Source organism: Chelon labrosus (assembly GCF_963514085.1).
Source record: "Chelon labrosus genome assembly, chromosome: 16".
Taxonomy (NCBI): domain Eukaryota; kingdom Metazoa; phylum Chordata; class Actinopteri; order Mugiliformes; family Mugilidae; genus Chelon; species Chelon labrosus.
The window spans coordinates 4,134,215-4,149,405 of NC_140349.1; the positions used below are offsets into that span (position 1 = coordinate 4,134,215).

Sequence of the window (15,191 nt, forward strand, 5' to 3'; positions counted from 1 at the left end):
TCTGGTGACGTTGGTCAAACCTTTATTTTTGGATATAATAACCATAAACAACCTTTGAACCCTCTGATGATAAGTGACACTTTATGGTGTGGTGCACGGCTTCAAACATTAATTCTTCTCTTTAGCAAAAACCAGGACATCCAGTAGATCTCAGAAATAATCACTAATAAATGCGATTTGATCTGTAAAATAAATACGAACCAATCGATTCAGAAAAATATATATACACAGTTTAATTTTCTCTATTCATACACAACAATCTGAATGTATTATTTACACAAACGCCAGCTTGTTCTCACACATTTTCACCAGGCTAGCTGCAGTGAGTATTATTACAAACACAGTCATAAGATCTCTCAAAGTACATCAAGGTACAATGTCACCACAGTAAAGAGACAACAGTTCATCACTCTGGTGAGTTTCCCTCAGTGAAGAGCTCCTCTCTCAGTTTGTAGTAGCTCCCCTTCATGTCCATCAGTTCCTGGTGAGTCCCTTGCTCCTCAACTTTGCCCCCATTGATCACAACAATCTGATCTGCCTTCTCGATGGTCTTCAGCTTGTGAGCGATCACCAGAAGGGTCTGGTTGGGGCAACGAGCCAAGGCCTGCTGAACCTGTAGAGGCAGATGACAGAAATATTTAGACTTTTTCATTGTGTATCCACTTGTTATCTCTTTTTAGGATAAAGCAGAGCTAAAGGGTGTGAGGAGAAACGCCTGCATAAATATCGTTTTAATGTTTAAATGAAGAAAAAAGGGAAGCTTCATAATGTCACAAGGCCTATGCAGCTTTGTACTTCAGTCGCTCAAAACAGGTTGTGTCATCAGCATGAGAGATGATGCAAGCAAGACCAGTGTCTGACATATTTATGTGAGGAATGTTTTTAAAAGCAATAATAAAGAATTTGGTTTGCATGACTGTCAGAGACATTTTTCTACATGTTCCATTATATGCAGTACAGGTATATCTTGCAATGGCACTAGACAAGGACACTACACATATTATTTCACATAACTGTGTATATATATTTTTCATTTAAAGTTATTTTTTTAATCAAGAGCCTAATAATTTAGAGCTATGAGCGTGAAAACATATAAAGAATAGATTTTTGTCTGTCACTGCATATCGACTAGATACTGACTTCCTGTTTTTAGTCCCGTACAATCACCTGTTGTAAAAGTGAATACTTTTAATCAAGCATTCATGGATACAGTGACACAGTGGTTCAGTGATTAGTCTTAAAAGTTTCAACAAACCTTATTTTCAACCTCTGCATCCAGAGAGCTGGTTATTTCATCCAGAATGAGGACCTGGGGCTGTCTGACCAGAGCTCGAGCGATAGCGATCCGCTGCCTCTCGCTCTTGGATAACTGGCCGCCACCCTCACCCACCTCTGAGAAAGGGACATTATAATATTTAAAAGTAAAGCAGATACAGAAAGACATGAATGGCTGTAACCCTTTGAAAAAATGGTTATATAGGTTCATTGATTGTTATTTTGGAAAAACTGAATCTGTATCCAGAGCTGCTCATCATCAGATGAGATCATTCACACCAATGTCTTCACACAAAGCAGCTCTTTATGTCGGCGTTCAGCCATGCAAAACAGTTTACCTGTTTCGTAGCCTTTCTCCAGCTGCATGATGAAGTCATGGGCGTTGGCTTTGCGTGCTGCTTCCTGGATGTCATCCAATGAGCAGCCAGTAAGCCCGTAGGCGATATTGTCTCTGATAGAGCCAGAGAACAGCACAGGCTCCTGGCTCACCACGGCAATCTGTTAAACACACTTTCATCAGACTGACTAGAAGAATAATATATGTTGTAATTATACATAAACAGTGTATAAAATATATATTACTAATCAGGTAAATGTATAAATAATATCATAATTCATTCCCAAAATTGTCGATTGTTGATTTTGTTTTTATAGCACACCCTCAAATGTGAGAATTTCCTCTTAGCTCATCTTTTATTGACCACAAATTTAATTAAAGTATTATTTTATTTTGTATTTTTTGATAAGAGTGTCTGTGCAGATAAGTACAAAGTGCTTTCAGATGCTTTCAATTTGCAAAATAACAAAAACTATACAGATACTGGAGACAGAAGCTCTCAACAAAGACTAGTGTGGCTCATCAGATATGGCTCTTATGATTGATAGTGACCTTCTTGTGGAGGAAACGGTGGTCATAGGATTTCAGTGGTTCGCTGTCCAGTAAGATTTCTCCACTCTGCGGCTCGTAGAAACGCTCCAGCAGACTCACACAGGTGCTTTTTCCTTCTCCAGATGGACCCACCAGGGCTGTCATCTGACCTGGCTTCAGCTCCAAGGAAAAGTCCTGAAGAAATCATACATGACATATAAGTATGCTCTTTAGTATTCGAAATTCATCCAGCAGACACACTTAAAGGTATTTCATTCCCTTGTTTCCTTGTTACTCTATTCCGTTATATTTCAATATTTTTTTGTGAATTTTCCAAAGTTAAATTTCAAAATCACCCCATCTATCAAGCATCTTTACCTGCAGTACTGTTTTGTCAGGGTTTGATGGATAGGTGAAGTTGAGCTGGCGGAAGCTGATCTGTCCTCTCAGCTGATCTGGTTTGAGTTTTCCGTCGGTGCTGACCAGAGGTTTTCGGTCCAAGTATTCAAACACTTTCCCAGCTGCCCCCACTGAGTTCAGCATGTCACCAAAGATGTAGATGAGTGTCTGGAAGATGACAGGAATAGGACAGGGTTGGTAAACTGATCACTTAAGTCATGTGCATGTGTTCGCACCTAATTTGTACATTTTGCTTATACTATTTTATTAATATGCTAATTTGTACATTTTGCTTATACTATTTTATTTTATTTTATTTTATTCTTAAGAGTATTACTGCTACTGTGACCAAGCAATTTCCCTTGTGGATGAATAAAATTTATCTAAGTCTAAGTCTAAGTCTAAGTTTACATTTACAGAGAATATAGGCTCCAAACTGCATAGATTATGGCGACATGGAAGGTCATACTTCTTGTTTCAAAGCAAACTCAAAACCTTTTCGGTATTGTGTTGCCTTTCCTAACTGCTAAACATTAATGCTTATAATCACAAGTTTACTGACAACAATTCACAAAGTATTATGGGGTACCCTGATGTTGTCTCCAAGATTTGACTGGTACAGGATGAAGGACACCAGGTTGCCAGTAGTCATCTGTCCCCTCTGGATGAAAAGCCGGCCGTAGTATAACACAAGCACCTGCATAGCCAACCCTGTCAACTATAGATACACACAAGAACAAATAAAGTTAAATAAGGTGATATGCATTCATACATATAAAGGATCCACATAAACCGACATGCAAAAACCCAAACGTCTCACCCTCCGTGCTAGCAGATAAATAATCCTGACAGTGTCCCGGCGGGTTTTGAGGTTGTGCATGTCCATCAAGCGGTTGTCATAGCGACGAGCTTCATGTTTTTCTGACTTAAAGCTTCGTACCACACGAATGCCCGACACTATCTCATTCGCAGCTTCATTTGCCAGAGCCATTGAGTCCTGCAATGCCAGTGACAACCTCTGAGGAAGAAGAAGAATTAAGAAGAAGACAAGAATTACAGTAAAAAAATCCTTATTTAGCCAAGCTAAATTATGGCTTATACAGTAATAGAAGTAAGTCACAAGCAACGTTTACGGTGTATGGACCATACTATTGTCTGATTAGAGATCTGTCCATTGGCATTACCACCCCAGACTCCCAGTTTAGAGTTTATGTCTTTTTATTTTTTCTAAGAAATATATGACTCAAATCTGCACAACAAACTGTCTAACTTTTATTTTCAGAGACATTTATCTTTCAAAAAACTGCTTTTACCTGGTAGTGAGTGTCGTAGATGTTCTGTATGAGACCAGTGATTGGCGTCTCCATCAACACGAGGAATGTGAGCTTCCATGACAGACTCATCATCAGAGAGATCATCCCCAGTGTCTTGATGAATGTCCTCAGCAGCACATTGACATTCAGAGCCACAGTTCTTCCCATCAGAGTGGTGTCTTTAGACAATCTAGATGTGATTTCACCTGTACAGAAAATGAACAAAGGAAATATTTTCTCTGATGTCCTGTTTTTTGTATGTCCTGCTTGATTTGTCTCAACACTTATCCTTTGTTGTGTCCTCAGTTGCACTGTCTGCACTCAGAGATTTTGTCCTAAAATGCTTCACGTACTATTCAGCCTTAACATGACTTATTCTGTTTTTGTGTGCATCAATGCATGTTACTTTGTGACAGTCTTACCTGTCTTTATGGTTTCGAAGAATCCAATTTCCTGTCTGGTCAAAGCCTCAAATAGCTTCACTTTAACTCTGCGTGTGCAGGAACTGATGGCACAAAGTAGGAGGCCTCCTCTGCAGCCAGCACTCAAAGAGCTAGTCGATCAGTCAAACACAAAAGTCAGTTAGAGACAACACAGACTGTGGTGGGGAGAGAATGTCAAGGGGAAACGTTGCTCCATACCTTCCCAGAGAGTACAAGCCCATGAAGAGGAGTGCAGATAGGAATTCATTCTGCTGGTAATTACTGCTCAGGATGTCAATGACTCTCCCAGTGTAGAATGGGATGAAAATCTCAACTAAGAACAGAAACACACAGACATAATCATATACTAGCCAAGCCAATCAATATAAAACTAACATTGTTATTCTTGAATACTTGAATTTAGTCTTGTGCACAAAAAAAAATAGAGATACACTTTCAGCGTGTTAACATTTTCCACACCAAAAGTCCACTTTTAAAACAATAATCAAAAATACTATTTATAGTATTTATTTATAGTTCTCTTAACAATATTGTGTTTATGGTTGATAACTAGGAGTCTAAACTATTTCGTTAGCATCACAACCAACTTTGTTACTATAGAATAAAAATATCATAACTTACAGATAACTGCCAGCGACAGGAAGACGAGCCCTCCAAGCAGCAGTGGGTAGTCGGGTCCGCACAGGTACAGGACTCTCATAAACAGCACTCTGGCCTTTTGTTTCTCTTCTTTGCCGGCGGCTGCTTCGTCAGTGTCCGGGATGGTTATCTCCCAAAACAGTGCAGCAGCCAGTGACGCTCCGGCAAACATCAGCCAGCAGCGCACATCGGGTAACTGGCCACACAGGTCCTCCTCATTATAAAGAGCCTTGGCCCCGGTCTCAAACACAGCTGGTAGCAAACTGTGAGCTGTTATAATACGAATCAGCAGCGGTTTAACGTCCCCGAGTGTGAGCAGCGATACAGCTGAAAGTACCAACCACCGGAGAAACGCACAGACCCAGAGACGAGCAAGATGCCCAAACACGCCGTGAGCAACAACAAATCCTGAGGCGTAAAAGACGGAAAAGTCGACGCAAACCGACAAAATCAAAGCAGCGACTTTGTGAGTTATTGTTGCTGTGTTACCAGCCATTTTTCAGCCACAGTCGTCCTCGTATGACCTGCTCTGTCTGTCGCGGCACGAGCGTTTTAGTTTTTCCATCCACTTTCAGTTTCATTTTCTGGCTGAAGGGGTTTCCCTGAAATCGACATCTCGACTTTGCACCCCAACATCTGTCCAAACTCTGATCTATAGCACATCCTTCATAGTTCTTACGTGACAAGAGGCAGAAAAAAGCACAAATTAAACCAAAGTCCTGAAAAAGTAAAAACACACCCGAAATCACAGAGATCCTGATTCGCACTGCATTAGTTTTATCACATGACATGACCTCTGTGTTACGAGAAACTGGGTGGGTAATTTGCGGTGTAATTTTTACTCTACAATTCGACTCACACGGGATTAAGATCACAGACGATCTTCGTCATTTTACTGGAGGTCCCCAGATTTTTAAATTGCTGCAATCTGGAGCTATTTCTAATCTTTGCATCACTATCATAATTCCAAATGGCTACCATCATTAGCTTCGCGGGTTTTGTTTGTTCTGTACAGCAAAGCATAAGAAAGGGTATAGACCTTGGCTTAACCCCCTGAAACAGTCCATTTGATAGTCACATAAAAAGTTCCCCATGACCCCTCTGAAATTAATAACTAGTGTCAATAAAATGTATTTGATGGAGGTCAGTTAACTCATCTTAATGATAAGCTGCAAAACTGATCAACTGTAATTACACTACAGTCTATCATATAACACACATGAAAACTTGACAGTTAGACACAAATGTATGCTTTTTCTTTTATTGAAATCACTAGCAAAGGTATGGTTGCCAAAGTTTTTCAGTTCACAAACAGAATCAGTGACAAAAGGGTAGCTGACAGCTGTGCCACAAAACAGAGCCATGCCTAATGTGAAAAATACAGATATCACTGATCGAAGAAGGTGGGTAAGTCATTTCCTAGAATGACTTTCTCCTCTGTGCTGTGTTCATCAATGGTGACGATGTAAGCCACGCCGCCACTGGAGCCATCACGGCTCATTGCCAAAGAGAGAGCTAGAAGAAAGAAGAAGAGTAAGACTGGTGAGGAGGTTAAAGTGAATGATTCTGTTTTAGAATAATATAATAAAACAATGGAACTATAGGTCTTGGTACAAGATGCAGCAAAAGTGTTGTTTGTCTTTCACCTTTAAATATCAGAAGAAATAAAAATAAAACTAAGACTCACTGTTGACAACAAACTGCTGACACTCCTCCTTGGTCATGTCTTTGCGATACTCAGCATCAACAAACCCATAAACATATGAGCTGCCAGAGCCACCAACTGCAAACGGTTGCCTTGTCAGGAGCCCGCTCAGGGTGGCGAACACCTGGAGGTCAAAGGTCATCGCATTCAGAAGGGAACAAAGCACAGAAATGTCAACTTTTATGGATGCTTGAAACATCAAATATGTTGGCACAATAAGATCCTTTATTCAAAGATCTTAACATGAGCAGCTACTAGGGATGACACAGCTCTCCATGACTTGTGCATTGCAGTATTTTTGGCTTTGTATATGACTAGTTTACATAATTTACATGTGCAAGACGTATATATCTGCACATTGAGACAAGGAAACGTCACAGCGAGTCAATATACAATCACTATGTGCTAAAGTTGGGGGAAGCTGGGGGACAACACAGAGTCCTGCCTCAGTGACCAACCGAAACAAAAAAACTAAGGAATGTATTGAACCATGAACTAACTGTATTGTTGCATGTCTACTCTCTAGCTACTCTGCATATCAAAGACCTACTATAAGATTCATAAATATTAATAAAAAAATTCTCAGTGATCTTCTTTCATTTCTTTCTTTTCTTCCAAACGGTGGCCACCAACATGTGTTTACTGACCTGCCCTCCATCTCTTCTGTCCCAGCCAGCCACGATAAGATGTGCTGACAGCTCCTCCTTGTACTTGTATGAGATGTTCTTCACTAGAGTGGCGGCTGAGCGAACCTGCGGGTCCTCACCTATCTCAATACTGACAAAATATAACATTATATTACACACTGTAATAAAAAAATTAAAAAAACTGTGTCAAGGTTCGTTATGTTTGGTATGCAGACCCCAGGATATCCATGCTGGAATATTATCAGTTAGATAATTAAACATAAAATAAATGTCAGATCTCTGTTCAATAAGCTGTATTCAGTTCAATGAAGTGTGATGTTGTTTAGAATGACATGATCCACAGAAAGTCTGTGTCCAGACAAAAGAATAACTATCTTCACACACTGTATTAATGCCATATGCAGCAGTGGGCTTAGACTTGTTTTTGGATTTTGGAATGATAATATGACTCTGTGTATTTTATTTATTTGTTGCCTTTAATTCAAGCAGACTTACAGCAATTCATAATGTGTTTGAGGACTTTTATCTGCAAAATACTACATTCAGTATTTTCCTTTAATATAAAGAGATTTGGATATAACTGCATTGCTGCTTAAAAATTATACAAAAACAGGCTTTTATAAAACTCTCCACCACATATAATGGACTGTGGGTGCACTGAATATTTATCACTCAAACAGAACCCTGTCAGAGGAAGGATATACAGCCTTTTATGTTTTTATAATATACTATATTAAAGAGCAACAATGTCTTTCCATCAGCGTTTTTACCTGTGGACATCCAGCTGGTAGTTGACTATCTCAGCGATTGTCTGAGCATCTGCTGCAGATCCTGATAGAGCACAGTAGATCTTGTCGTGGAGGGGAGACAGCTTGTTCATCACCCGGTTCACCACTGTTTGACTGGATGGAGAAAAATGGGATTGTGAGGTGAAGGAGAGGAAACAGAGGGAAACAGGGAGTAAGGTACTGTAATATTAGAGGGTGAGGAAGGATTTCAGATATGAGTTGAGAACCATAACAAAGACTTATGTCATACTAAAGATGATTATGGATAAAGAACTGGATGTACAGAAAAGAAAACACAAGCACATGCGCACAAACACGAACGCACTAACTTACCCGGCAGATACTCGGGAATCAGACCCCAGCACGACCCCGCCATCATACTCTATGGCAATAATGGTTGTCTGCAGACACAAGGGAAAGCCATGCTCACTATGAATTCCCCGTACGTGAAACTAATTTCCGCATGTGGCCCGGGAGGGGTAGGGTACGGAAGCTGCGCACATAAACACACCACTGAGTCTCCCATATATATTAAAAAATCTCATACTTACTCCTGTTTTCACCTCTTCTGACAACCACTGTGGCTCCGTTTCGCCCAACATGGTGACACACTGCAGAGAAATCAGCAGCGACAACAGCGACGGTACCTGGCTGAAGGTGACGAGACGTAAACGGAAACGAGTAAAATGGAGCAGCTCCGGTTTTATTTTGCTTTCTGGTTTTGGGAAACCCTTATTAAATGTTCTAAATAGTTTGATTCGTCGACGCTACGGTCAGAAATCAGACGGACTCCATGTTTCCCTGAATTAAATCGAAACAGAAAGTTAAAGGGATCCCTCAGTCTACAATGAGCCGTCGACCAGTCACAGCTTGAATTTTCAACAACTTGAGTTTCACTGTGCCAGCTAATATGTGTGCACTATTTATTAACATTATAGGTGCCAGAACAAAGACATTTAGTTTAGCTATTAACTGTACTCCCCATAATATATTTTGAAATTCAAAACTCAAATAAAGACAGAGGAATCACAATGAGGTTTTGGAAAATTATTTTTTTATTATTGTTCATTTTAATCTTCCATATTTTCTACAAAAAACACAGAACATGCAAATAGGACACATATAACTGACAAGTACATTTTTATTCTTCAGACTTTAGTTGGACTAGGTCCAGTCCTACGCAGACCAAATTAGTAATAAAAGTGTGACTTATGGATTCCAATTAATTAATTTCATCAGTGGTTTGAACGTTGGAGGTTGGAAGGTGATCACTCATCATGGAACTTGGGCAGCTTGTTACCAGGTACAACCACATGCTCCACTCCCGCCTCTGTGATCACCACCAGGTGAGCGACACCACCGCTGACGTTGTCCCTGCCCATGGCCAGAGCAAGAGCTGTGAGCAGAGGGACGAAGGGATGAAGCAAATGATGGAAGGAAGACAGAATAAAATGAGGCATACAAATAGTTTAAGTTGGACAAGCAGAGAATAAAGAGAAAACTACAACTAGTGAGTAGTAATATTTAATTATGTTCCATTTTAACTATGTCCTACACACAGAAGACTTCCTCTTATAAAAGAGGCTGTTCGGTTCTAATGATTCGTGTCAGGTTCAGTGTTAATACTTTGGTCATGTCATCTCCACAATGTCTAAGTTAAGATATAGTAATGAAGACATTAAGATATAAACTCTGAAAACCTTGAGTTTAAATTGTTATTCCAAACTGTCTTATTACATTTTAACCATTACAAACTGGTTTTGGTTCATATTCTATCTTTTTCCTGGATTCACAAGCCAGTTTTCTTCAAAACATTTGTCTTGAAAAGTCTTGTTTGACAAATCATTATTTGCATTTATGTTCATAAGTGAAATACTATAATATTACCGTTAGTGGCAAATTGTAGACATTCCTCTCTGGTCATATTAGGTTTGTATTTAGCATCTACGTAGCCGTGGATGTAAGTACTGCCTGAGCCACCGATGGTAACAGACTGACTGACTAACATCCCACCTAGAGCCACAACGTACACCTAGAGAGAGAAGGAGAATGTCAAAGGTGGAGCAACAGTATGCAGCAAGGTGTGCTTTTATCATTTGACTGTCTTCACCACTCCTATCTACCTGTGGTCCTTTCTTCTTGTCCCAGCCTGCTGTGATGAAGCCAGCCTGCAGCTCGTCTTTGTTATTGTAGCACAGTTCCCTCAGCACCGATGCTGCTGCAATCACCAGTGGAGGGCTCTCCATCTGGACACTATAAGAGACCAAAGAGGCAGGAGAGAGAAACTTTATTTTCATAATTCTGTACAGGTGAAGAAGCCGTGTGTGTTTGCTGTGTATGTGAGAAACAGGAGTTGAAAACAGCTAAAGTAGGATAATTAAAATATTACTTAAGTGTGACATGTGTGCAGACATGTACACATGTCAAAGCTGCATACCTGTGGAAGGACAGGTGGAACTTTGCAGCTTTAGTGACGGCCTGAGCGTCTGCAAGTGAACCAGCTATGCAGCAGAAGATCCTGTCATGGACCTGAATCACCTTGTTGAGGGTTTTGGATGATACATATTCCCTGGGAGAGAGAGAGTGAGAATGCATAAAAACTTTAGTGCAGACAGACTTGAACCTGAACAACTGCAGCAGGGAGATGTTTAATCTCTAGAAGTCAGAAGTTTAATTACGGAACTTATAATTAAACATCTATAATTATATAACCTAATTATATAACCTATATAAAACCATAAAAGAATGGTTGTAAACAAAGTTTGAAATTTAAGTTTGGGCCTCCATAGACTGCTTTAAGCTGCAATATTGCATAAAATAACATCCAAAATTTAGGAAAATGTATTTAAAATGAGTGAATTGGATAAGATGTCACGTCACTGGTAATGCAAGTGTTAGATAGTAAAAAGAATCTTGCTTGTATCCTCATAACATACTTACCCTCCAATTGAAGCCCTGGAGTCTGACCCAATCACGACCCCTCCATCAAAAATGACAGCCAGGACAGTAGTCTGAGAGGGAGAGAGGAGAATGACATTGTTGGTAAAGTTGCTTTTGAGTCTCCATCACTGTAGTAATGAGTATTTATCCACTAGGGGTTCAAGACATTTTGATATGGGTTACAAGCACACCTTTTCCTCGTGGTTTCCTGTTCGTTTGTAAAGTCTAACAATGCTATGAATTCTGGGACTTGGAGTTCTGTGAGGGGATGGCTTATATGAGGAAATCCAGATAAAAATGTAAGTGTGGCCAGTCGTTTTCTATACAGAAATGTTAAGTATGTACTCACTGAGAGCTTAAATGTTTATATTTTATAGTAATAAGCCACGTGGAAGGTCCGGTCTACGTAATGTTACGTTGTCTTAGATTACTGTTGAGGTATAGCATCACCTGCTCTCAAACTCAATTATCAATCATTTTACACCCAATAACCCTCGAGCTGTATCCGTGGTTAAAAGTACGATTAAATCGGTCCGGATTTACTCACCCCTGTGCTGACTCCTTTGACTTGTGAGCCCGTGTAGTGTTTCTCCATTTTCACTCCAAAACCGAAAGAGACGAGGGAGAGCTGACGCTCAGAACAGCGACCTCAGGCGCACCGATACGCGCAGAGAAGCCGCAGTCACATCCAGTATGGCGCTATCAAATGTCCTCCAAACTCCAGCACCAGGCTTTAACTTCGACAACGCAGCAAGGTATGAACGAATTTTAATGTTTTCCGTGCAGCAGACTGTATCAGTAAAGACAAAAATGAAATGAAACTGTTGGTTACACTGAGCTTTCATCATCGGGATCAAAAGCGAAAGTAACTTTTTCCTGCGTGTGTGTTTGTATAATCAAGGAAACAATACAGTGAAGTGTGTTCACGGCTATTAGGTTACAATTATAACTATACACCCCCCCCCCCCCATATCTGTCTCTCTCTCTCACTTTAGAAACGCTGCATTAGAGGGTCTCTTTGATGGAGGACAAGCACCAAAACCAATGAAAACCGGCACCACCATAGCAGGAGTAGTGTTCAAGGCAAGTGTAACTGTGGTTGGAACTACTCTGATATGAAGATCTGTGTTCTAGCACATGAATTATGAACTGAATTAAACTGAAAAGCACACCAGGCAGATTTTCTGTTTACTTTATGTTTATTATCTATTGGTTTTTTAATACATTCTAGTATAATACAAATAAAATTTTATGATAACTCAAAACTGTATAAGAATACCTTTATTCTTTTTATCATATCAGTTTTTTCTTGCATCCTTCTGGAGTGGTGAGCACAGATTCTACGTAGCACTGCATTTAAGGCCTATCCAACTTTCTAATAGCACTTGAGTTCCAGTGAATAAATATAACATCAGTTATGTTAACAGAAAATCAAATCCAGAAGTCATTGAACATAAGGCTCATAAATGTCACATGCTGGCATCACTGAATACCACCTGAATATCATGGTAACACATGAAGGGAAAAGTCATCACTTTTAATGTAATATCTAATTAGTGTTAGTGGCAGTTGTCAGGTTTTCCTTCTTGCACAGCTGTTATTGCACTGCCCACGCGTACCACAAATATAACTCATTAATTTAGTTGCACATATTTTTCATTCTGAGAAGCTATCAAAAGAGATTTTAACGATTACAGTGTCAGGGGAACTTGTAGTTTACAAGTGTACTTGTGAACTCTGTGAACTCTGTGAACCTGTGACTGTGAGGCTTGTCAGACACAAATACTGTATAATCAGAGTTATGAACTCTGTCATTAAAATTGTGTTGGAACAGGATGGGGTCGTCCTGGGAGCAGACACAAGAGCTACATCCAGCGAAGTGGTGGCTGACAAGATGTGTGCCAAGATCCATTACATATCTCCAAATATATAGTAAGTACTAGGAGTGTTAGACTGAAACCACAAGAGGAGAAATACTCTCACAAATGTATCATTGCTATTCTAATTACTCTGTAGTATAATGTTGCCATTATCTGTTTAGTGCACTGCACCTTGTACTGACAGTCTCCTTTACATATTTTCAAATATCCACACAGTGCCCTACTGTGACTTTTTAATAAAGAGAATTTACTGCTAATTTAATACAAGACTGTCTTTAAAGTAGACATGAACAATTGGTGCTCAAGGGCCTGAAAGAAAGGGGGAAATCCTACAACACCCAGAATGCCCCACGATCCTTTTCTTCCAACATACAGTAAACATGCACAAGCTGTAGTTTAAACCAGAGCCTGGATTCTGGAAAGTTTTGGTAGGGAAATTAAAGGGTAAAATCTCAATGCAGGCAGCTTACAGGGAGGTAAAACACTTTGCATATTTAGTATTTGTTTTTGTTACATAAGAACAGTTACGACTGACGGGAAAATTGTATTACCACTGCATGTCGTGGTTTCATTGAATTCTATCAGGACACCTGAAGGAAAAACAAGTTGTTCACCTTGAAGCAAAGCAGTGGCGATTCCATTTTTCAGTTTCTTATTTGACCTCATCTGTTCTTTTGTAATCTCTCTAACTTATCCCTCTCTCTCTGTCTGTAGTTGTTGTGGAGCAGGTACAGCAGCAGATACAGAGAAAACCACAGAGCTTCTCTCGTCCAACCTCACCATCTACTCCCTGAACAGTGGGAGGAACCCTCGTGTCATCATGGCTGTCAACATACTGCAGGATATGCTGTATAGGTTAGTGTTGCACACATGTACTTGTATGTAGAATAAGGTGACATTAAGTGACATTCTTGGTTCAGACATTCATGATATTAATCCAGCTCATGTTTGGTCTCTGTGGACCCTCAGGTATCACGGACAAATTGGTGCCAATCTTATACTGGGAGGAGTAGACTGCACTGGGAACCACCTGTACACAGTGGGGCCTTATGGGAGCGTGAATCAGGTGCCTTACCTGGCAATGGGTATGTGATACAACACTATTATTGTGTCGTGTTTTTCTTGGAATATTTGTTCCTTGTTGCATTTCTATAATAAACCTGGTCTACCTTAAATTAAAAATTTACAGACTATGACTTTGTTATTACAACATGTTTCAGATGACTTTACTTTGTGTTCATTTAGGTTCTGGTGATCTGGCTGCTCTCGGGATTTTAGAGGACGGATTTAAACCTGATCTAGAGGTACAGACATTGCATTTGATGTTGTAAATTGATAAAAATGATTTAAACTTGATCACAAATTAATTTCACATAGTTGTGTGCATCTTTAATTGAATACTTGGGCTTGTGGCTGGACTGCAGACAAATAGTTATCTAGATTACATTGCTGAAAAAATGTTTTGTGTCTATTATCAAATAGAAAGACAGAGCGAGCTTGTAGGCATTTAGGAACAGCTGCAGTTGGAGTTTACTACTGACAAAGGTCTTTTTCTTTTTCTTTATGTTCAGCTGGAGAAGGCGAAGGAGCTGGTTCGAGCCTCCATCCATGCAGGCATCATGAGTGACCTCGGCTCAGGCAACAACATCGACATCTGTATCATCACCAGACAAGGAGTGGACTACATCAGACCCTATCAGGAGTCAGAGTACAAAGACAACAGGTACGTAAAATATTGTTCAACAATGCTGTCTGGTCAGCTGTGCCACAAGCGCCATAATAATGCTACAAATTTAAAAGTGGATGCAAACCAAAAACTTCAACACTGTAAGTCCTATGTCTTTGACCTCGCTATCTGTCTTTGTCGTAGGAAAATGAAATACAAATATCGTCCAGGAACGACACCGATCTTGACTGAGAAAGTAGTCCCCTTAAAGCTGGAGGTCGTACAGGAGACCGTGCAGCAGATGGACACAGCCTGAGCGTCAACGCACAACCTCAGCACATAAACACCATAACACTGATCAGTAAAAGGAAATTACTGTCATTTTATTAATAGTTTTAAACATGAATAATGAAATATGTCAGACATTTTATAAACACTGTCATCATGGTTTCTCCTGCTACGCCTCACTGTGATGTGGAATAATTCAGTAATCGTGCAGGACAGCAGTAAGCATGGCGGCTGCTACAAAGCCATGATGTTCAATATGCTCTGTTTTTACAGTATGGAATATCAAAACAGAATAAAATCATATTTACAAACTCTTATAACACATATTGTCTTATTTTCC

General features: G+C 39.8%; 4 protein-coding genes across 4 annotated transcripts; 1 reads left to right on the plus strand and 3 right to left on the minus strand.

Moving 5' to 3' along the window:
* tap2a (transporter associated with antigen processing, subunit type a) lies at window positions 1-5,861 on the minus strand. Its single transcript, XM_084563053.1, has 11 exons — window positions 4,920-5,861; window positions 4,497-4,611; window positions 4,278-4,408; window positions 3,856-4,061; window positions 3,363-3,560; window positions 3,132-3,260; window positions 2,522-2,710; window positions 2,165-2,338; window positions 1,614-1,773; window positions 1,256-1,392; window positions 1-613 (listed from the first exon to the last, which is right to left on the minus strand). The coding sequence occupies exons 1-11, from the start codon at window positions 5,431-5,433 to the stop codon at window positions 407-409; spliced, it is 2,160 nt and encodes a 719-aa protein (XP_084419179.1). The 5' UTR covers window positions 5,434-5,861; the 3' UTR covers window positions 1-406.
* Window positions 5,862-6,189: 328 nt separating this feature from the next.
* psmb9a (proteasome 20S subunit beta 9a) lies at window positions 6,190-8,959 on the minus strand. The gene is made up of 6 exons (XM_084563121.1): window positions 8,629-8,959; window positions 8,411-8,478; window positions 8,060-8,191; window positions 7,290-7,419; window positions 6,625-6,766; window positions 6,190-6,452 (listed from the first exon to the last, which is right to left on the minus strand). The coding sequence occupies exons 1-6, from the start codon at window positions 8,677-8,679 to the stop codon at window positions 6,325-6,327; spliced, it is 651 nt and encodes a 216-aa protein (XP_084419247.1). The 5' UTR covers window positions 8,680-8,959; the 3' UTR covers window positions 6,190-6,324.
* A 150-nt stretch (window positions 8,960-9,109) lies between these two features.
* Window positions 9,110-11,624, minus strand: psmb12 (proteasome 20S subunit beta 12). Its single transcript, XM_084563120.1, has 6 exons — window positions 11,565-11,624; window positions 11,018-11,088; window positions 10,515-10,646; window positions 10,201-10,330; window positions 9,965-10,109; window positions 9,110-9,473 (listed from the first exon to the last, which is right to left on the minus strand). Exons 1-6 carry the CDS (start codon window positions 11,610-11,612, stop codon window positions 9,346-9,348), a joined length of 654 nt encoding a protein of 217 aa, XP_084419246.1. The 5' UTR covers window positions 11,613-11,624; the 3' UTR covers window positions 9,110-9,345.
* A 13-nt stretch (window positions 11,625-11,637) lies between these two features.
* On the plus strand, window positions 11,638-15,165 carry psmb13a (proteasome 20S subunit beta 13a). The gene is made up of 8 exons (XM_084563117.1): window positions 11,638-11,772; window positions 12,013-12,100; window positions 12,852-12,949; window positions 13,612-13,752; window positions 13,867-13,982; window positions 14,143-14,201; window positions 14,469-14,620; window positions 14,768-15,165. Exons 1-8 carry the CDS (start codon window positions 11,711-11,713, stop codon window positions 14,877-14,879), a joined length of 828 nt encoding a protein of 275 aa, XP_084419243.1. The 5' UTR covers window positions 11,638-11,710; the 3' UTR covers window positions 14,880-15,165.
* The last annotated feature ends 26 nt before the right edge of the window (window positions 15,166-15,191 follow it).